This window comes from Nycticebus coucang, chromosome X (assembly GCF_027406575.1).
Source record: "Nycticebus coucang isolate mNycCou1 chromosome X, mNycCou1.pri, whole genome shotgun sequence".
In the NCBI taxonomy this organism is placed as follows: domain Eukaryota; kingdom Metazoa; phylum Chordata; class Mammalia; order Primates; family Lorisidae; genus Nycticebus; species Nycticebus coucang.
The window spans coordinates 21,068,372-21,092,062 of record NC_069804.1 but is presented as its reverse complement, the minus strand read 5'-3'; the positions used below and the strand labels follow the sequence as shown (position 1 = coordinate 21,092,062).

At 40.8% G+C, this 23,691-nt stretch overlaps 1 protein-coding gene across 1 annotated transcript in view; it reads right to left on the bottom strand.

The window, feature by feature from the left end:
* Positions 1-23,691, bottom strand: part of PHEX (phosphate regulating endopeptidase X-linked) — a 229,997-nt gene that overhangs the window by 181,831 nt on the left and 24,475 nt on the right. The window contains exons 4-5 of the mRNA XM_053579715.1: positions 2,701-2,787; positions 1,126-1,352 (exon numbers count right to left, since the gene is read on the bottom strand). Of these exons, the coding sequence (XP_053435690.1) occupies positions 1,126-1,352; positions 2,701-2,787 (314 nt within the window). The remainder of the gene's footprint in view (positions 1-1,125; positions 1,353-2,700; positions 2,788-23,691) is intronic.

Here is a 23,691-nt window from a genome sequence, read left to right as displayed (position 1 = left end):
TCAGAATTTCCTCCACAGTAGATGGGAATTCTTTCAATGACTGAAGACTTTTATTGAGACTCCCATTATCTGAGCTAAAGTTGATAAAACTAGAGCCTTCAGGCCAATCTACCACACAGACACACCCATTTGTCAGACGGTTGCTTTCCCAAGTACAATGGCAGAACTGAGTAGTTGCAACAGAGATCAGATGGTCCACGAACCCTAATGGGCCTTTACTGGAAAAGTTTGCCAATCCCTGGTCAAAAGATAAAGTCCAGAATTTGGATTTAGAGAGGTTGACTTACATGAGATGAGAGTTATATGCTTCTATAATTTGAATATCAATACATCATTAATATTCTGTAGTTTGAGGACAGAAACAGGGGTTGAGAATCATTGGTTCAAAAACATTTTCATTACTAGTCAAAGTAACTGTGGAAGCAAAAACAAAAAACAAGGGCAGAATCAAAGCACAAAACAATTTAGAAAATGTTATTTTAATTCTTGCAAAGGTCTTTCACTGGTGACTCTTTCTCTGTTGGTAGTTTGCAGACAACCTCCTGAATTTACCAATGCAATGTACTTCAAGATTGTCCACATAGCCCACTCCTTTATTGAAGAGCTTCTTACTCTTCCAAAAACAAGTGCAATAGAGTAAGTGCTGCCTCATCTTTTGAAAGCAAGAAGGAGAGATTCAGACTGAATTTGTCAATGAAACGATAGGCATGTATACAAAAAGTACTAGTAAAAAGGGAACAAGAAATTATGGCACATGTTCTCACCTCCGCCAGGGGACTGTGGTAGCAAGGGAAAGGGCAGAGTTCAGCAAGTCTTTGCTCATAATGAGAACCTATCATCCCCTGCCCACTGGAATTTAGATGTGCTCTGAGTAGATATTTCCAAGCCAGATCACAGATCACTTGCAACTCACTCACCAACATCCTGAAAGGCTGACCAAAGTTGTGTGATAATGATCTACATTCTGCAAAGCTGGGGAGTCAGGAGGATATTCTAGATCCTACTGTTCAATAGAATTTTTACCTTATTATTTCACTAAGGCAGCATGAGTCTCTTTCCCCAGGAAGGCACCCCAAAAGATTAATGTCAGACTGAACCAAGAGGATGAATGAGCCCTCGTTATACCTTCAAGATATGTTCATTGGATGCCTTGTCATCAGGGGACACGTACAAACGGATGAACACAGAATTGCTATATTGACCACGAAATGTTGCAAGTGTGTGCAGAAGGTTGAACTTTCTCTCTGACCAAACCCCTTCAGGACCAATATTAGATTCGAGCACAGGCCAACGAAATGGTGAATGTCGTAGGATATGTAGCAATGGCTTAGCATCTGCTTTTTCAATCGCTTCTGAAAGGGAGATATGAAGGCAGAGTTAGAATTGCAAAATGGATCACCAGACTAGAAAGCAAGTGCATCTTCTCAAGAAAATTTCCGTAAGTCCCCAACTTAAAATTTCAGCTATCAGGGCTAGGGTAGAAGAGATGGGATGGGAGGAACATAAGCACAAACACAGAATTACCTATGACCGGCTCTTCATTGTGACTGTCTAAACCTGGTATTCTTGCCAGGAGAGCTGACAAAGGAACCTGCTAGATATTCCCTACAATAAACTATGGTTGACTACATTGACTCCAGCCAACAAATGATGTTACGCTGATAATACTTAGTGGGACAGGCTTGGCACCCATAGCTCAGTAGTTAGGGCACTGAGGCTGGTGGGTTCAAACCCGGCCCAGGTCTCAACCCGAGCCAGGCCTCCTAAACAACGATGATTGCAACAAAAAAATAGCCGGGTATTGTGGTGGGTGCCTGTAGTCTAAACTACTTGGGAGGCTGAGGCAAGAGAATCATTTAAGCCCAAGAGTTTGAGGTTGCTGTGAGCTGTGATGCCACAGCACTCCCCCAAGGGCAATATAGTGCGACTCTGTCTCAAAAAACCAAAAAAAATACTTGGTGGGACTAAGGAACAAACCTAACTAAAGGAAATGCTTTACTGAAGCCAATAACTCTCCAGTGAAGGTGAATTCATGCTTCAGACTCTTGTCTTTTACTGCTTTCTTCTAGCGCACTAAATAGTACTCCAAATCCTAGACCAAATAACACACTTCCCACTTCTGAGAGCCGCTGGCTTCTTCCTTCAATGGCCTTGAGAAAGTCAACCAGGTAAAATGGCAAGGATCTCTTCCAACTCCAGTCAGACCTAAGATGTTGAGACAGGCCTAAGGCATCAACTAACATGCCTAGTAGGCTGATGCAGGAGCCTGGGAATCTGCATTTCTCTAGGCCCCAGTAGATCCTATGGAACATATCGCTATTCCAATATGCCCAAGTTCACTTCCTCCCAGCGTCTTTCTCAGGCCACATGTGGCCTGGCCTCTGGATTCTAGTTTCTGCCCTAGGTCCAGTAAGGTTTGCCTTTTTGACCCCACCTAAGTTGCTCACAGAGTAACTGATCCCCCAAAAATCCAAGCCATAGAAATAATATTATCTTCTCCAACAAGCCAGCAACAGAACAGTAACTAAGACAGTACTAGTCAAAATCTAGTCTTTGAGAATTGGTTTCTTGTCAAACAACACCTTTAAACATTAATAGAATTCTCAGTAATTCTCATTTTCCTCAAACAATATCTTTAAACATTAATAGAATTCTGAAGAATAGGTGGTAAATATTTCATTTATTTTCTTGATTACTCACTCTCATTCATGCAGGATGAATAAAGGATTTTGGCTTTCTGTTTGGCTTCCATGTCCCGCCTTCTACTGATTGATTTCTCCAAAAGTGCTGGGAAAGGTTAAGAAAGGATTCATTAGTATCCACCCACACATGGTGCCAAGTTGGAAGTCATTTGATAATCACAGTCCCAGCCTCCAGAAAATTAAATATAAAGGCAGACAACCCTGGAAAAGACAGATCTATCAAAGACATGCAGACAGCAGAACCGATTCCAAGTTGCTTGAGTTTCAAATAAAAACAATTTAACCTTCTCTTCTCCCAGGCTCTCCTAACTCAAAAAAAAAACCTAAAAGTTCAATTTGCAAATGAGACTGAAATAAGACTGGCTCTTCTATAGGGGTTAATTCCATCTGTTACCTACACAAAAGGATACAGATTTTGTTTATCCAAGAACCAAAAATAACTAAATTCTGTCCCTTGTTCCTATACCAAGTAATATTCTCAACAGAGGCAATTTCATCGGGGTCAGGGTTCTTAAGATTTCTTCATAGCCCAGCCTTTCAGGGAGGTCACCTGGAAAAAATTTCCCCTTAGAAGTTTTATTCAATGTTGCATAAACATGCTGTGGACATGGAAGAAGTTCTTTGGACAAGAAATGAGGAAGTGAGATTGGAAAACCTACCCAAATTACCTGAAAACCTGCCCATTTACACAAGCAAAGTCCTGGCCATTTCAATGAAGCCATGTGTACAAAATGGCTGCCAGCAAAGACATAGGCCCAGCTGGAAAATGATTTTCTATTTATAAAACCACTAATAATATTGTTGAAAGGTGGGAAATCACAGCTGTCACTATTTCATTAAATAAAGAAAAAGGAAAGCCAGGAGTCAATGAAAACCACCCTTCCCAGGAAAGAGTGGTTTTGAATGTACTTGAGTGTTAATTTACCAAAAGCCAACATGAAGAATCCCCATGGTGACTGCAGCACCAGGGCACTGGAACACCAAACTATGCATGTCAAACTGCAGTTGTCAAGGCATTTGGGGAAACAATCGAGCAACCTCCAAAATCACGGTACAACAGATGTTCCTACGGTGGTCTGAATAGCTTCAAGATACAATGTACAGAGCTAATTAAATTATTAAATAATGACATATTCTCTGAAGATGAATCTACTTCTAAACTCGAACTTCTACACTTGAAAAAGATGCAACACAGAGCTCCTGTCTGATTTTCTTTTGTAAGCATCTATACATCAAACAAGTCCATATAACTAGATAGGTCCCAGGCAAATAAATGAAGCAGGGTTGGGTACAGGCATTTTCAATTCTTTCAGCTCTTCTGCTATTTTCTTCTTGTGTATCATCATAGCAATAAAAGCACGATAACTAGCCCCAAGGATAAAGAAAGGAGGCTTTTTTGAATGAAAGGAAAGCTCAAAAGCTATTACACATATATTTCCATTCAAATGGGTTCCTGTGCCTTTTCACCATGTTGCTTACATAATTGTTACAGTTGTTAGACGGTTAAGGAGACACATTTGGAAATAAATAATCTAAATCTCAGTTAGGGTTGTGATGATGTTCCAACGCTATAAACAGTCCACAGACTGCAAACATGAATGCCCTGAGGACCAAAAAACAAGCCACAGGAGCAAAATGAACTAAAAGTATTCAATATTTACTTGTGTGCACTCCCAAGGCATGCTGAGGATGACGAGGAGAAGGAAAGAAAATACAGATGCTAAGCAGGGCAATCCCCAAACCCTAAGCACACAACAAATATCAATCATTTGTCTATGTCAGAATTCTGGTGTCTATACCAGCATTTGGCTTTTAAATAGATTCAGCTACCAGGGGTTCCCTTTTCCTTCTCTTCTCCTCTTTCTCTCCGTGCCCAAGCAGGCAGGAGAAAGGAAACACTGATAGGCAGACAGTGATGTGGCCATCAGTTGGCAGCATCCATTTTATGTATTTTGGCACGTGAATGAGGGGTGAGAGGAATAAAATCTAGCCTGGAGAGTTATTAATGAGCAAAAAACAAATCCTGCCTATCACAGGCCATTACTCAGATGATTAAAATGTCCCTAAAGCATTAAGAAAGGCTCATAGGTCACCCATACAGGGGAGTTCCCATCATATCCTGCGTTGTTTCTTGGAGGTTCTTCCAGCTCCGCACCCCCATCCAGGTATTCCTCACTGTGTTACAGCAGAGAACGAAAAACCCTAGTTCATCAAAATCTCTAGTGGAGCAAACCTCAGATTTCAAAATTGCTTTGAGAAGGTCTTATCATTGAATTTCAACATTAAGTGCATATTAAGTGTTTTTTTCTCCTCATTATGCTCAATCAAATGAAATTGACTTTTAAAAAAATAAAGCAGCATAACAGACATATCAAGGGTGTGGGCTTTGGAATCACACAGACGGGCTCCCCATCATAGCTTGCTGCTACTTCCTAGCTGGAATTTGAGCAAGTTATTTAATCCAAGCCCCAGTTTCTTTATCTGTACAGGTGAATAACAGCACACACCTACCAGGACGGTGGTAAGAACTTACAATTTTTTTTTTTTTTTGATACAGAGTCTCACTATGTCGCCCTGTGTAGAGTGCTGTGATGTCACAGTTCACAGCAACCTCCAACTCTTGGGCTTAAGCGATTCTCTTGCCTCAGCCTCCCAAGTAGCTGAGACTACAGGTGCCCACCACAACGCCCGGCTATTTTTTGTCTGCAGTTGTTCACCTGGCCTGGGCCAGGTCTGAACCTGCCACCCTCAGTGTATATGGCTGGTGCCGTAACCACTGTGCTACGAGTGCTTGAGCCAGAACTTATAATTTTTAATATACAAAAAGACCCTGATTCAGTGATTAGGCACATGATAAGGAAGATCGAAAAATGGCAACTTAAATAGGATTACAGACAGAGTTAGCCATATACCAAAATTGTAACATAATCAAGCTTGTGTCTAGCACTTCCTCCTAGAACTGTTTTCGTTTCCCCCTCCCTTATAAGGATATTGGTGGCCAAAGGCCTTATGCTAACCCAAGATACTTCCAGACCATGTGCAGGACCTACTGTAACCACCTTAACAAAGCCCCAAGCTCTCAATACTTCCCTGCTTCCATAGTAGGGCTGATGCTAAATGAGGAGATATATTTTATGAGGAGATATATTTTACAGTCAGTATTTACATCCTCATCCTGGACAAGGCATTTTCTTTTAGGTGAAATTTTTCAGTTAAAGTATAGAAAAGTATATAGATCATAATTTGAATGATTTTCAGAAAGTAAACCCAAGCAAGTAATCGATATTATTACTAGGACCCCAGATGCCTCTTGTGTCCCTTTCTAATCACTACTGTCAACCAAGACAACCTTGTTCAAGAACTCACTCAAGTCTACCTCACATATTCCTACTGGGTAATCCACATTTTTTTTTTTTGCATTTTGAGTTTTTTTTAATTTTTTTTATTAAGTCTTTTGTATGTAGATCATAAATACATTTATGTCATTTTCAATGTGTTGATTATTTGTACAAATTGGAGAGCTTACATCATACTAATCAACATAGCTTTCACCTCATTTACCCAATTATAGCATTAGGACATTTGTGTTCTACACATGATAGATCCAACTTGAACTTGCAATGTGATCCATAGGTGTGGTCCCCCTACTATCCCTCCCTCTATCAACCCAACCCCTCCCTTCCCCTGTCCTTCCCTCCTTCATCCAAGGCTAAAGTTGTGTTTCATTTTTCATATGATCTACATTTTTCTTATTGATTTGTAAGAGTTCTTTATATATTCTACACGTACAAGTCCTTTTTGAATATTTGTATTGCAAAAACTTCTCCCATTAAACCAACTTCATTCTTTTTTTTTTTTTTTTTTTTTTTTTGAGACAGAGACTCAAGCTGTTGCCCTGGGTAGAGTACTGTGGCATCACAGCTCACAGCAACCTCCAACTCCTGGGCTCAAGCGATTCTCCTGCTTCCGCCTCCCAAGTAGCTGGGACTAAAGGCACCCTCCACAATGCCTGGCTATTTTTTGGTTGCAGCTGTCATTGCTGTTTGGTGGACCCAGGCTGGATTCGAACCCGCCAGCTCAGGTGTATGTGGCTGGCGCCTTAGCCGCTTGAGCCACAGGTGCCAAATTGTCTTCATTTTTAATGGTATCTTACAATGAACTAAAATTCTTTTTTAATGTACTGCAATTTATTCATTTTTCCCCTCTATGATTAGCACATTTTATGTCCTAAGAAATCTTTGCTTATCCCAAAGTCATGAAGACAGTCTACATTTTGTTCCAAAATCCTCATTGTTTTCCATTTAGATCTACAGTCCATCTAGATTTATTTTTTGCCCATAGCATGGACAGGCAAGCCTTGGTAACACAAGTCTAACCTCTCAGGGGTGAATCACATGAGAATTTTAATAAGGAAGATATTTTTGGTCATTAGGCCTCAAATAATATCACAAAAGAAATAGTATGGGTGAAAGAATATTGGCATTAGCAGTAGTTACTCTTCATTAGGTTGAATACTCTTTCGGTCAGGAGTTGAGTTGCATTATCTTTGAACACTTAGAGCCTAAAGCTTGGCATGGTTGGTGCCTAGTGAATGTGTGCTGAGTTGATTCCTGACAAGGAACGACTAAAAGAGACCTTTTCAGTCAACTGAAAAGGTATATGAGAAGCTAGACTGACTAGTTTTATTATTTCTCTTACAATCAGCAATGTCTTGATCATGTCAACATCATAATCTCCTTTTATCACATCCTAGTCCCTATATTATGCAATGAAATTCAACACTTTTTCTCTTTTTATATAAACCAGTTTTTAGGATCCCTAAGTTTGATTTTAGCAATTGTCTCAGCTTAATCATCCAGTCCCAATGCCCTTCTCTTCCATACTAGAGAGAAAAAAAAATATTTAGTTATTCTCTGACACCAAGAGTAGGGCTATCAAATCTACTCAATTTACTTCTGCTCAGACAAGACATTTATTGAGTGCTCCAGAATACAAAAAGGAAATTCCAAAGGCAGGATGAGATTCCTCACAACTTTAAGTACTCCAGTTAGTCAAGAGTTCATGACAGCCTCTTTGCCTACTTGCCCTGGCAATGAAGGCCCATTCACTGTCTATGGTGAACGTATCCTGCTTTGTGAGCTTTCTTACTCTGTAAGCCTCTGTCTCTTCTTCAATAGACATTGTTTCGTACTTACCTTAGAAAATTTTAGGAAAGAGTTCATAACAGTCACATGCAGCTCAGGCCAGTCACAAGAACGTTCTGCAATATTTAGAACCTGCTCAACTAATACTATCTTTGAAAATACCATATGTGCAAAGTTTTAGGCCTGTGAACAAAAACCTACCAAGAACTTTGATGTTCAGTTCACACCATTTGAATGAGATGGCTGCAAAACACAGGACCTCTTACAAAACATCCTCCCTTGTGTTTTCTCGACTCTGCAATGTATCTATGTGCCTACTCTAAAGGGGAATCCTCTGGGTATTAGCTAAGAGACCAATGGAGGCTGGAGCTATGTGCTTCATTTGCTTTAAAGAAACAGCAATTGGTTGGCGTCCGTAGATCAGAGGGTAGGGTCCTGGCCACATATACCAAGGCTGGCAGGTTCGAACCCAGCCTGGGCCAGCTAAAGCCAACAATGACAACTGCAACAACAACAACAACAAAAAAAAATAGCCAGGCATTGTGGAGGGTGCCTGTAGTCCCAGCTACTCGGGAGGCTGAGGTAAGAGAATCATTTAAGCCCAAGAGTTGGAGGTTGCTGTGAGCTGTGACACCACAGCATTCTACCCAGGGTGACAGGTTGAGACCCTCTCAAAAAAAAAAAGAAAGAAAAGAAAGAAAGAAACAGCAATTGCATTCTAAAACCTTTGCATCAGCCAGGCATGGTGGCTCACACCTGTTATCCTAGCACTTTGGAAGACTGAGGTGGGTGGATTGCTTCAGTTCAGGAGTTGGAGACCAGCCTGAGCAAGAGCGAGACTGTCTAAAAAAAATAGCCAGTCATTGTGGTAGGCACCTATAGTCCCAGCTACTCAGGAGGCTGAGGCAAGAAGATTGCTTGAGCCCAAGAGTTCGAGGTTGCTGTGAGCTATGATGCCATGACCCTCTACCAAGAGCCACAAAGTGAGACTATCGCAAAACAAAAAAATAAAAATAAATAAAATAAATAAAGCCTTTCCATCAGTGTTACTAAGGTAAACTCTCCGATTTAATATAGATTATGCCAATATTTCCCCTTTGGAAATCAGAGGGTGTGCCCTCTTATTTCTAATGAGAGAAATAAAATAAAAAATCAAAATTTCAAAAAACCAAATCTCTATTTCAAGCTTCCACACCTACATAATGAACAGAATGATCTCTAAACCTATATAGTTTTTTTAACCTATCATATCATGGCCTGGTTTCTCCTTTGGTGGTACTTAAAAACCACCTTTGAATGGGCTATGATTGAATGTTACCTCTAATCCCACTATTTTTAGCCCTTGTTGATTTTCTAGGCTACAGACTTCAATTTAGTTTCCAGCCTCCTCAGTTTATTTACTGTACTAAAAATTGCATTCTTCTAACTCACACTGCATGCGTATTAGACCCTTATGCACTTAGACCTGGAGACTCTAAATCAACTTGCAAAACTCATTGTTATTCTCATTAAAAAATAAAATTCAAGTTAACTGAGTCATGGTCTGTGGATCCCATCACCCTCATATTTTCACACGGATTGTGTGACACTCAGCTTTGCAGTTTCTCAGCCCTATAGCCAGTCAAGCATGGGATTAACTGAGTCTGTTTGACATACTGAAAAGACAATAAGAGCTGATATTTCTCATTCCTCCAGAAGACTCCCAGCTAAATACACAGAGAAAAACTGGTCAGACTTATTTTCTCTGTTCATGTTTTATGATCATCTTATAAATGGTAATTGTTGGTTAGCATCGTCTTAAGAAAGAGGGGCAGAGATGATTTTAGGGGAATTAAAATCCTCTAAACTCACCGATCTAAATCCTCAGTTACCAAATAACACAAAGTACTCCCCTTTTAGCACAAAAGGCCTTTATGTCCACAATGAAATCAATTTTATAAAACTGCCAGACACAATGAAAGTCTAATGGAAGGTAACTCTTTTATTATTGTCACTCTTAAGTGAATTTATAAGGATTACACTTGTCAAGGTTACACTTCAAAATAATTTAAACTTTAACATCGCTCTTTGATAGCACAGCATTACAACGAGTCTGCCAATATGAAATTTTAACTCCTAAAAATAGCTTTCTTGTTTAGATAATTTGTATCTTAGCAGATAATTCCATGTAAGGTCTGTGCCAAACTTGAAATCATTAAAATCTATCTTTTCAGTTCTTTCCTATAGTAAAAACCCTAGTTGTATCTTTTTCCGCCCATTTCAACCATCTTAACACTACAAGGAAAAGGCCATGTGTGATTACATACTCCCCATTACAGTTTGTCCTTAGCAATCCTGAGACATCTAAGGACCCAGTAATGCCAGCATTCATTTATTAAGCACCTGCTCTGTGCCAAGTGTGTTGTACATAATCTCAATGAACCTCCCCATAAAACTTAAAAGGCATGTATCACTAAGCCCATCCTACAGGTGAGAAAACGGTAAGAAGTTGCCCAAGGAGACTCAGATCTCATTGACTCCTGCTCATTCAACCATCAGGATACTCACCAAGATTCCCCAAGTTGCCTTCCAGGCAGAAAGCGAGGTCCCCGAGGGCAGCAGTGCTCTCGTGGAACGTCCTGGTAGATCTCTCAATCACAACTAGAAGACAGACCTTCCCTGTTTACATCACAACTTGTTTTTGCAGTGGTAGCACGGCTTTGCACTGAGCCATCTATTCCTTTTGCCTTGTCACCCTATTTGTAACCAGGGAAACAGACTTCTGAGGCACCTGGCCAGAAGTGGGAGATCCCGTGAAGTTCTCAAGGATTGACTTTACATTATGCTCTAGGCTAACCCAGTGGTTTCCAAACTTGACTGTGTATCAGAATCATTAGGAGAAAAGCGGGTGGGGGGGTAGCTCACTCCTGTAATTCTAGCACTCTGGTAGGCCCAGGCAGGAGGATTGCTTGAGCTCAGGAGCCTGACACCAGCCTGAGCAAGAGACGTTGTCTCTAAAAATAGCCAGATGTTGTGGTAGGTGCCCAACAGCACTCACCAGTCTTGCTTAACACCTCTAATCCTAAGAAATGACACCAACTCAGCCATTCCTACCCCACCCCAAATAAAATAAATACCTTTTGTTTGGTCTTTGCTGACTTCCTCTCTCTGAACCTCCACTTCAAATAGGACACTGGAATACTTTGTTTTCTTTTGGAAACACTCTCTTTGCATTGGCCCATTTAGGCCTATGTTAGTTCTTCAGATTTGCCAAACAGCCCCCACCCAAATTTTAGAAGTTCTTTTTTTTTTTTTTGAAACAGAGTCTCACTTTGTCCCCCATAGAATGTCCTAGCCTCACAGCTCACAGCAACCTTAAACTCTTGAGCTCAAGTGATCCTCTTGCCTCAACCTCCTGAGTAGCTGAGACTACAGGTGTCCACCACAATGCCCAGCTAATTTTTCTATTTTTAGTACAGATGGGGTCTTGCTTTTGCTCAGGCTGGTCTTAAACTCCTAAGCTCAAGCAATCTACCTGCCTCGGCCTCCCAGACTGCTAGGATTACAGGTGTGAGCCACTGTAGGATTAAAAGTTCCTTTCTTAAACTATACATAAGTATAGTTTCATGAGGGGGAGAAAAGAAGAGGGAGGGGGAACAGGGAGGGAGAGGAGGGCAGGTGATTGGCGGGTTCTCACCTAATAATGTGTACAATGGGAGAGTATTTAGTACCCCTGGGTAAAGGTCTCAGCTACAACTTGAACTTTACCTGAAGTTTGGAGATCACTTAGGGATCTAAAAATAGACCTGCCGTTCGATCCTGCAATTCCTTTACTAGGTATATATCCAGAAGACCAAAAATCACATTATAACAAAGATATTTGCACCAGATTGTTTACTGTAGCCCAATTCATAATTGCTAAGTCGTGGAAGAAGCCCAAGTGCCCATCGACCCACGAATGGATTAATAAATTGTGGTATATGTACACCATGGAATATTATGTAGCCTTAAAAAAGATGGAGACTTTACCTCCTTTATATTTATTTGGATGGAGCTGGAACATATTCTTCTTAGCAAAGTATCTCAAGAATGGAAGAAAAAGTATCCAATGTACTCAGCTCTACTATGAAACCAATATATTAGTACCCACACTTCCATATGAAAGCTATAACCCAACTACAGCCCAAGATGAAGGGCAAAGAGGAGGGGGAGGGGAGGGGAGGATGGGTGGAGGGAGGATAATGAGTCGGACCACACCTATGGTGCATTTTACATGGGTACATGTCAAATCTAGTAAGTGTAGAATATTAATGTCTTATCAGTGTAACCTGGCTTATTGTACCCTCAATGAATCCCCAACAATAGAAAAAAAAGAATATTAATGTCTTAACACAATAATTAAGAAAGTGCAGTGAAGGCTGTGTTAACCGGTTTGATGTATTTCAAATTGTACATAAAACCAGTACAATGTACCCCATAAATGCATTAATATACACAGCTATGATTTAATAAAAAAAAAAGCAATGAAAACAATGTAACCTTCTTCTTAGTAAAGTATCTCAAGAATGGAAGAAAAAGTATCCAATGTACTCAGCCCTACTATGAAACTAATTTATGGCTTTCACATGAAAGCTAAAACCCAGTTACAACCTAAGAATAGGGGGAATGGGGAAAGGGAGGGGAGGGAGAGGGGACGTGGGTAGAGGGAGGGTGATTGGTGGGATTACACCTGCGGTGCATCTTACAAGGGTATATGTGAAACTTAATAAATGTGGAATGTGAATGTTTTAGCACAATAACTAAGAAAATGCCAGGAAGGCTATGTTAACCAGTGTGATGAAAATGTGTCAAACGGTCTATGAAACCAGTGTATCGTGCCCTATGATCACATTAATGTACACAGCTATGACTTAATAAAATAAAATAAAAAAAGAAAACAATGTAACCTAAACATTTGTGCCCTTATATCAATCTGAATTTTTTTCCTTCTTTTTTTTTTTTCCTGCAGTTTTTGGCCAGGGCCAGGTTTGAACCTGCCACCTCCGGTATATGGGGCCAGCACCCTACTCCTTGAGCCACAGGTGTGGCCCAATCTCAATTTTTTTTTAAGTTCCTTTCTTAAAAACGGAATGCAAATAGGGGAGTCCGCACTATGCCAGGAACTTTCAAAGTGGGGGGGGGGGTGAAGAACACATTTCTGTTCAATTCCAGTTTATACCACACCCTAAAGAGAGGAAGAACAGGATAAACGTTATATCCCTGAAATCCTAAAAAAATCTGAGCTCCAAACTCCACAATTCCTCCCCCGTCTATGAAAGTGGCATCAAAACACTGTAAACATAGGTTTAAAAAGCCACTATCCTTGTTTTTACTCCCACCTTCCACGAGGAGGTAAGAGGAGGAGGGGTTCTATTCCTGGCTGTTCAAACCACAGTGTGTGGTCCTGGGAGCCTGTTCCTTCAAAATCGGGTTTCTGGCAGGCGAGGGATTAGGAGCAAAGCTTCCTTTCTTTATCTATCCAGAATCCTTTTCTCCCAAAGGGGAGAAGCAATAGCACTTTTGGCACAAGCAGTGACCCAAAGGGGCAAAAGGGCTGGTAGGACAAGAGCTAACTCCCATGCCCACTGGCTACTGCCAGGGCTGCCCTGGCAAATTCCGCCCTGTGACTAGGGATGCTTGACAAAGTACCTTCCTAAGTTCAAAAAACAAAATCAGGGGCAACAGAGAAACAGCAATGCCCCTTCATGCTGATCTAAGAAGAAAATAGAGAAAAAATAACCAGTAATGCTTTGAAGTTTTCTGTAACAAGGATTACAAACTCTACCTTCATTTGGATGACCAAGACAGAAAACAGATCAGCATGACGGGGCCAGTGAAGCATGGGCTCGTCTCCAGACATCAAGTACCTGCTCCAAGCCATTCTCCACACACAGCCAGCGGGCTCTGGCAAAACCCATCACTTACCACATCCCCCCCGACATGACATTTACAAATGGCTTCCCACTGCCCAAGGACAGAGTCTTAAATCTTTACATGGCCTACAAGGTCAGTGTGCTCTGGCCCCTGCCTTTCTGTTCATTTTTGTCTTTTGTCCCTCTTCCCTTCCTACTCAGAACTCCAATCACACTGGGCTTCTTGGATTTCCTCAAAGGTACCAGCGGGACAGAGCCTCTGCTCCTGCTGTTCCTTCCACCTGGGTTAAAATTAGAGACAGTGGAAATGATAGACCCACAATCTGTGGGGGACAAATTATATGGCTAGATTGGTTAGGGCAAGTCACATAATTCTCTCAACCTTTGCTTCCTCAGATACAAGGCAAAGACAGGAATAAACAACAATGGCTGCTGACATCACAGAATGAGAAAGAAGACGATGGAGAAAACAAATGATTCTCTAAAGGAATAAAAGGAGTATCAAATGTTTGGGGCCTTGGGGAAGTGAACTTAAGAATTTAGACTAGACCAGCAGGTAGTAGAAGTTCAATTTAAAACTTAATCTAAATGGCCATTATAGGCGTCTCTCTGCTTTGTGACATATGCGAACTTGTGAGTATATTAGCACGTATTTGAGTTTGTGTGTGTGCTGCTGTCATAAATATCAATCCCACACCTATCTTAACTGTTCATGAAGATAAAATTTCCTCATTTCATAAATTAAAAGGGTCGTGAATGTTTTAAAAACTACCTCTCACTGTGCAAATATCAACACCCATGAGGCTTTCCAAACAAACATATCTTATTTGTGACAAGCCATTATCCAACCAGCATATAATTAATTTTCCTGTTGAAACCAGTGCCTTGTTACATGGAATGTTCTCTTGACACTTTAAAGCAAATAGTCCATCATTATTAATTCATTAAGCATTCACACAGATGCTATTAATCATGATGAACTAATGTGGTATTAATGGGTAGGTTATTAATCTGCAATTACATGCAGATTTCCTAATAAATTCAAGTTTCCCAAGTTTGAGGAAGAAAGTGAAGGGAAATGAAATGAACAAATCTTTCAGAAAACAAATTAAGGGGAAGAAATCTTTCTTCCTATTAACATAAGACCAGACATACAAAATTCTTATTTTATTTTTTATCCTAAGAAATCTTCGTATTTATGCAATACAATGAAATTTGCAATACACATACATAGGTGTTCAGCAAAATGATAATATGAATAAAGAAAAACAAAAACACCCATGCACCCTGGAAAGATACTGAATTTCTTCAATAACATACTGCATCCTTCGACGTACCAAAGCCTAGCTACCCGATGTGTGGTCCCCAGATCAGCAGTGTGGGCATCACCTGAGAACTTGCTAGAACTGTAGACTCTCAGATCTTTTCTCAAACCCACTGCATCAAAATCTGCACTTTAGCTAGATTCCCAGGTGATCCACGTGCGCATTAAAAATTAGGATGAACTGTACCAAAGTACCTCTTTGTAGCTGCAAATTGGGGTGAGTTGGCGAAGGAAATGAGGGAATGTTCCTTCTGTACCATTATACACCAAAGACAAGGTATGCTGAAGCAGGAATGTCGCATAAGTCTCAGTGAAATTGTTTAAAGCACATAAGTATGGTGGATGTGACAAGCAGTTGGAGAGGCTAGATTACCAGAAATAAAATTTACATACCATATTTCATCAGTTATAAGATGCACATTTTTTTTCACAACTTAATATTTCTAAAATTAGAATCTATCTTCCGACTGTCAGCCAGGCAGTCACAATATAGTTGCCATTACCTGTCCACGCATGAACTTGATCATAGCCATTCTTAAAATCGGCATTTCAAATAAGCCAGGTGCATGGCTGGCAAATTGCCACTTAAAAAATGTCTTCGGAAAGATTTCCCCATGACTTGACAATGAAATAAAAGCTTATCCCATATCCAAGAAGGCCATCTTGGACAAAAATCCCTCAGAGAAGTAGGGAGTACTGTTTTTAAGAAATAATGAATCACTGCTGTTCTGGATGAGAGAAAAGACCATACTTTCTGGAAAAACAAAAACATTCTTGATTCAAAATCAAAAACACTACAAAGAAGTTTTAGGAATCTTGAGCAATCACATTACTTGCACTCTCTTTTTACACGGGTGCAAAGAGTGATAAAAGTTAATGTCTTGGTAAGGCTAAAAGAACTCCTTCAATTGAACGTGAAAATAAAATTCCAAGTGATAAAAAAGCATTATACGGGGTGTCCATAGAGTTTGTGTGCAATCTCAAATTGGCAATCTTAAATTGCACCCAAATTCTAGGGACACCCCCATATATAATAGCTTACTCATGTGAAAAGATGGTGCATCTCATGGTTGACAGTATTTTTGATTCAATGAAATGTAGGAGTATTTTCTTAACGCTGTGGAAGACTCTACGATATTTGTGTATTCTCTGACTTAATTTGAAGTCAAATAAATATAACAAAATTGCTTATAACCAAAGACCTACCACTTTAGAAGTCCTGGTATTTTTATTCTGGAAAATAGTAAATATGTCAAGAATATTGAAGCTGTGTTTGCATTTAAATAAAAGCAGCCAATATAAAAACTATTACAAATAACTCCAAAAGTATTTTAAGGACAATTGAGCCTCTGGGTGAGATGAGACATTTTAATTGGTGAGTATGGAGTTTCACATCCAGGTCTCAGGGGAAGAACCACAAGTTTGGCCCAGTGGGAAGACGGGCTGGAAGCCTCTGGCAAGAGCAGCTTCTTGAATGTCCTGAGACGCAGGGGGCTGTGCAGACTTCAGACCTCAGGCAAACCACAATTGCCTCCTCTCCTCACCCAGCACCTCCCACACATTCCCCACTAGACTCTGTTTCCTTCTGGCAACCACCTGCAGCTTTCAAATCCCAACTTCCTCTTCTGCACAGCACCGAGGTTCCACACTGACACCAACACCTTTGACCTCAATTAAAAGAGTGTAATTTTTCTGTCTGAACTTACTTTCACTGGTGTGTATCCAAACTGATGTGTAAATCTCTGTTTCTTTTCTTTTCACAAATTATTCTGGGGACTTGGCCAATATGTTGGGAAATGCAAATTGGGAGAAATTAATAAATGAACTAAGGTACCACTTGGCATTCTTTAATGTCAACTAGTAAAGCATATTGCCTGAGTGGCCATGTTTAATGATTCTCATTTCAGAAAACTCACAGAACCTTCTGCAATGGACGACAGCTATAGTCTCTGTGCAGTCTGGGTATCACCTGGTGGAAAAGAGGGTAGTTAAAAATCCTAAAGCCCAGGCTACACCCCAGATCAATCCTATCAGAATTTCTGAGGATAGGTCTCAGGCATCTATGTTTTATAAGTTCTCCAGTGATTCCCCTGTGCAGCTGGGACTGAGAACCACTACTATAGAATTGCCTTCTCCAATATAGAAGCTTGTTGGTGGTGCAAGGCTATTTGAGCACTTGAAATATAGCTGGTCCAAATGGAAATGTGTTGCAGGTGTGAGATCAGCACAGGATTTCAAAGACTTAGTAGGAAAGAAAGAATGGATAACCTTTTTACATTGATTACATGTTGAAATGACAATATTTCAAATAGGTTGGATTAAATAAACTATGTCATTTCAACAGTTACTTTTTTACTTTTTATTTATTTATTTTATTTTATTTATTTATTTATTTATTTTTTTGTAGAGACAGAGTCTCACTTTACCGCCTTCAGTAGAGTGCCATGATGTCACAGGACTCACAACAACCTCTAACTCTTGGGCTTACGCGATTCTCTTGCCTCAGCCTCCCAAGCAGCTGGGACTACAGGCGCCCGCCACAACGCCCGGCTATTTTTTTGTTGCAGTTCAGCCAGGGCTGGGCTTACCACCACTCTTGGTATATGGGGCCGGCGCCCTACTCACTGAGCCACAGGCGCCACCCTACTTTTTTTTTTTTTTTACTTTTTAATATGGTTCCTAGAAAATATACAATCATATGTGACTTGCCTTTGTGACTCACAATGTATATCTACCAGACAATGCTACTTCTGAAGATATCTGTATAGGTCACAGCTATATGAATGTGGGTGAATTGCTTAACCTCTCTAAGCCTCAGTTTATGTAACTATAAAATGGGCATAATACCACCTTCTTAGTTTTCAGGGCTTTTGCCAGGCACTAAGGGTCAAACAATCCAAATTCTAATCCTGGCTCCATTGCTTATTAGCTGTGTGACCTTGGGATCGTTATTATACTGCCTAGTGTCTCTGTTTTCTTATCTGAAAAATGCAGTTAAATCTTTTTTTTTTGAGACAGAGTCTCACTTTGTCGCCCTCAGTAGAGTGCTGCGGCATCATAGCTCACAGCAACCTCAAATTCTTGGGCTCAAGCATTTCTCTTGCCTCAGCCTCACAAGTAGCTGGGACTATAGGCAACCACCATGATGTCCAGCTATTTTTAGAAACAGGGTCTTACTCTTGCTCAGGCTGGTCTTGAACTCCTGAGCTCAAGCAGTCCACCTGCCTCGGCCTCCCAGAGTGCTAGGATTACAGGAGTGAGCCACCGCACCTGGCCTGGAAAAATGCAGATAAATCTTACATTTGATAGGCATGATCAGAGCACAGTTGAGAGAGTTCACCAAATGGTAAGTAAGGATGTTATTAAATAGATTACCTCTAAAAAGGACCTGGCTTTGTCAGGCTCTTCCCTATGTGATAAGGTCTTACAAATTTTTCTAATCTATTAAAAGCTTACTTCACAGCAATGAGTAGAAATATCCTCCATTAGTAGTAAATTAGGGGAGAAATAGGGATTTTTGTCACCTTGTGAGCTGTTTGACCTTCAGTTACAGTTGAGAAGTTCTCAGAATTGAGGGTGACAGTGCAGCTGGAACCTTCTAATAAGAGGGTTTGGAAATGCGAGGATAAAATTTTCAACTCAGTTTGGCCGTGCCTTTTAGCATGCAACAAACTTTTCCATTTTCCTAGTGCCTCCATTCTGCCGTTGATCAATCATGAGTTCAGTGAAGACAAGGGATTCACCTATCTCACTAAGACACAGAAAATCTGAGTCATCTCTTCTGCTGTGAAATCTGGATGCCCCTGGAAGTTCTCACAAAAGTCCCTATTCTCAGCTCCATTATTATTCTGGCTTCTGGCAACCAACAGCAGGAACATGTGGAGACTTGGAGAAGCTTCAGGAATTGTTACCACCAAAGCTCACGTGGGTACGCCTCCAAACTATTACCACTAAAGCCGGCTAGGATTTTTCTTTCCTATCCTGTTTCAGGAAGTGGTTTTACAAAAATATGCAACTCTTCAGAACAAACTGCAAAGTAAAATACACTTATGGACGCCACCCATGTAAAATGAGACCTGGGTGTGAGCAGGTGGGGAAGTACCATTGTGGGTGTCTACATCTTTCTCAGGATGCACGTATCCTGTGTCATTAGTCATGCCAACGAACTTATATTTAGTCAAAAGAATCTAAATTTAGTTAACAATCTCTCACAGTAAAATATTTTTCTCCTACAACATGCAAGCTAACTCACAGGAAACTTTCTATAATGTGTTGCAATATTTATGCTACCAACATGCCCCTTGCCTGCTTTCCCACCCCTGTTTGCAGTTAATATTCCCATGCATAGTATTTGCAAGCTGTTGCTCCACTTCTTGGAAACTTAAGCATTTCCTCCCACAAGTCAAAAGTCTTACAAATGAATTTCAACATCCTTCATCCGCCCATCTTGCTCCTGCCATCTCTCACCAACAGCCCTGTTCATTCCTTCTTTCCAGCAAAGCCAAGCTACATGCATTCAGTCTTCCCCTTGGAACTTTACTCCAAGCACCTCCAGATCTGCAGTTTCTCCCATTCCCCACTCTTCCAAATTCAACCAAGAGCCCCTATCTTCCCGATGGGACGAGCTAGCTGTATTGTAAACCACGTAGCATGTACTTATAATTAAACACTCTACTTTGTGCATTACTATTTTAGATCGTTTGCACCGTTTGCAAATATTTTTAACTACACCACAGCAAAAGCTGTATCATCTCTAGTTGGGAGTTGACTTTTAATACCCTGCTTCCATGATAAGCACACAGCAACACAGTAATTTTGCCTGAAAATATGTGTTCCATGGCATAGGCAATCTCCTGAAGCCTGCACTTAATCAGTTCAAGGGTTGGTACTGGCACAAATCTCCAAACATAAATCTCTGGTTTCATCTAATATCCTTATAAACACATATTAACTGGTGGTAATGTGCTTATTATCCAGGGAGTCTAGACAGTGAACTATTCAAAGATTTGGGTATAAGTGGACCCATGGGGCCATGTAATAGCCAACTCCATTCAAAACATCTGAATTAAGATGTATCGAGAAGCTAGAGCTAAATAAAACTATGTCCTGCTCCAGAAATCCTTACATACACCAGGGTCCCAAATCTTTTTTCTGCCTACATCCTTTGGACAGTCTGTTGAAATCTACAGACTGTCGTTAGAATAATGTTTATAAGTACATAAAAAAAAGAAGCATAGATTTACAAAAGAAACCAGGTATTTGGAAACACGGTTAACAAAACAGGTTCTTTTTTACTGTGCAGTATTATTTATAATATATGCGCTACTTCATTAATTTATTAACAAAATCTAATATTGAATCTAATAATTACTGTAATTTTAAAGTAGTGATACATGCACGTAACATTTCAAGAAATCTATAATAAGATTTTTAAAAATCCTGATTCCTTTTGGTAACACAGTTACAGGTGCTACTGGGAGTACCAGGGTTTGTTGCCCAAACTTCATGATTAAAGAAAATCCTAAGGTTCCATCAGAGGACAGTGAAAATAAAGGTATGTTTTTTTCCCCATTATTGTCCCTGAATTCTGTTGACAGCCGTCTTGGGGGACTGTGGACCCAAGTTAAGGATCCCCGAGGGATGAGAGAAAGAGAAAAGAGAAGAAAGGGAAATTGATGGGACTGTTTTCTGAAGTGGCATTTTTAGAAAGGATCTAAAACAGCCTAAGAAGGCCAGGCGTGATAGCTCATGCCTGTAATCCTAGCACTCTGGGAGGCCAATGCAGGTGGATTGATTGAGCTCAGGAGTTTGAGACCAGCCTGAGCAAAAGAGAGATTCCCATCTCTACTAAAAATAGAAAAACTAGCCAGGCATTTTGGCAGGCACCTGATCACTTGAGCCCAGGAGTTTCAGGTTGCTGTGAGCTATGACACCAGAACACTCTACGCAGAATGACAGAGTGAGAATCTCCCTCAAAAATAAATAAAAAGTTTAAAAATTTAAAAAATACGGGCGCGATGGCACGTGTCTGTAGTCCCAGCTACTCGGGAGGCTGAGACAGGAGGATTGCTTGAGTCCAGGAGCTCTGGGCTGTAGTACACTAGGCCGATCAGGTGTCCACAGTAAGTTCAGCATCAATATGGTGACCTCCCGGGAGCCACCAGGTTGCCTAAGGAGGGGTGAACCGGCCCAGGTCGGAAATGGAGCAGGTCAAAGCTCCCGAGCTGATCAGTAGTGGCATCGCGCCTGTGAATAGCCACTGCACTCCAGCCTGGGCAACATAGTGAGACCCCATCTCAAAAATAAATTTTTTTTTTAATTTTAAATAAAAATAAAATAGCCTAAGAGGACACTTTCTTCTTTCCTTTCTTTGTATAGGAATGATTTAGAAATCACATGGGCCCAAATGAATATGTTGTCTGGCCTGTTCAATTATCAAAACTCCAAGGGTTAGGGTCATTATAAAGGTCTGGGCAACAAAAGTTGGGAATAAGCACAAATAGCATAATCTTCTGTTTTTACCTTTTCAGGATCAGCTTCCTTGTTTACAGGTATGTTAAGACTTTGGAAGAAAACTAGATTATAGAGTATTTTACTTTAATAGTGTTATTAAAGTTTTCTTATCAATTAAAGTTATCATTTTTATTTGTCTAGGGTACTAATATTTCTTAAGCATCAACTATGGGCCAAGTATTTTTAAAATGTTGATTTAGGCCCGATGTGGTGGCTTACATCTATAATCCCAACATTGGGAGGCCAAGGCAGGTGGATTGCTTGAGCTCAGGAGTTTGAGACCAGCCTGAGCAAAAGTGACACTCTGCCTCTACTAAAAATAGAAAAACTTGGGGCAGTACCTGTGGCTCAGTGAGTACAGCCCCAGCCCCATATACCGAGGGTGGTGGGTTCAAACCTGGCCCCAGCCAAACTGCAACAACAAAAAAACAGCTGGGTGTTGTGGTGGGCACCTGTAGTCTCAGCTACTCGGGAGGCGGAGGCAAGAGAATTGCCTAAACCCAAGAGCTGGAAGTTGCTGTGAGCTGTGACGCCACAGTACTCTACAAGGGCAACAAAGTGAGACTCTGTCTCTAAAAATAAATAAATAAATAAATAAATAAATAAACTATCTAGGCATTGTGGCAGGTGTCTGTAGTCCCAGCTACTTGGGAGGTTAAGACAAGAGGATCCCTTAAGCCCAAGAGACTAAGGTTGCTACACCACTCAACCCAGGGCAACAGAGTGAGACTTAGTCCTAAAAAAAAAAAAAAAAAAGTTGGGCAGGGCCCGTAACTCATTCAGTAGTGCGCCAGCCACATACACCGAGGCTGGTGGGTTCGAACCCAGCCCGGGCCAGCTAAAACAACAATGACAACTGCAACAACAAAAAAACAGCCAGGTGTTGTGGCGGGTGCCTGTAGTCCCGGCTACTTGGGAGGCTAAGGTAAGAGAATCAAGCCCAAGAGTTGGAGGTTGCTGTGAGCTGTGATGCCATAGCACTCTACCCAGGGCGACAGCTTGAGACTGTCTCAAAAAACAAAAACAAACAAAAAAACTTGATTTAATTTTGTGACATTAACAGTAATAACAGATTCCATTTATTGAACCTTATGCAGAAGACCTCCCTTGCATCTCATTGAATTCAGCCAACTGTATCACCAGGTAAGAAACTGAGGCTCAGAGAGAAGTGGCTTGCCCATGTCCACACAGCTGGTAAGTGTCAGAATCCCAGTATTTCTTTTAGAGCCCAGACTTGAACCCCATCCTGCAAGTTCTTATTTTTCTTGTCTGTAATTGCACAAGATCACACTACCGGGGAGTCTTAGAAAGGCTGAGCCCGCCTTGTTGCCCTCATCTCTATCCTGCCTCCCTGAGGCCCAGAACATAAATGTAGAGTGACCGAGAGGGCATCCTGTCAAGGGCAAGCCCCAGGTGCATCTCAGGACTCCTCTGGGATAGCACGTAGAACCCTAGGCCCAGGAGGAGATGGAAAAAAGGAAAAGCCATTCCTCCCCACCAGCCAGGCATTCTTTCTCGCCTTTCTTCAGTATTTACTGAGCACCTCCTATTTAGCAGGCTTTGTGCTTGGTGCTAGAGTCACAGTGACACCCAAAAGGGACACAGTTCTGGCTGTCATGGAGTTCACCCTATGTTCTGGGAGGTGGGAATGAACATGGGTGAGACGAGCAAGTAATCAGGTGCACAAGTAAGATCATTTTAGGGGGAAAGGACACAGATATAGAGGGACTGAAGATGGGGGCTGCGAGTTATTTGTAACAAAGGTGTTCTCTGTCCCGTCGGTAGAACTGAAATTAATTTGAGTTATTCCCAGACAGCTCACCTTTCTAATGGCCCATTCGAGGTTCTAAAGCAACACTGTCTGACAGAAATATATCAGAGCCACATATATAATTTTTAATTTTCTAAAATGTAGCTAGCTCCATTTAAATAAGTAAAAAGGAGGTGGGATTATGTTTCATAATATATTTTATTTGCCTACTATATCTCAAAATATCATTTCTATATGTCATCACCGGTTATAAATGAAATCCATTCATTGATATTTACTTTCTAAAAGTGAAGTCTTTGAAATTTGATGTGTATTTTACACACATAGCACATCTCAATTCCAGCCA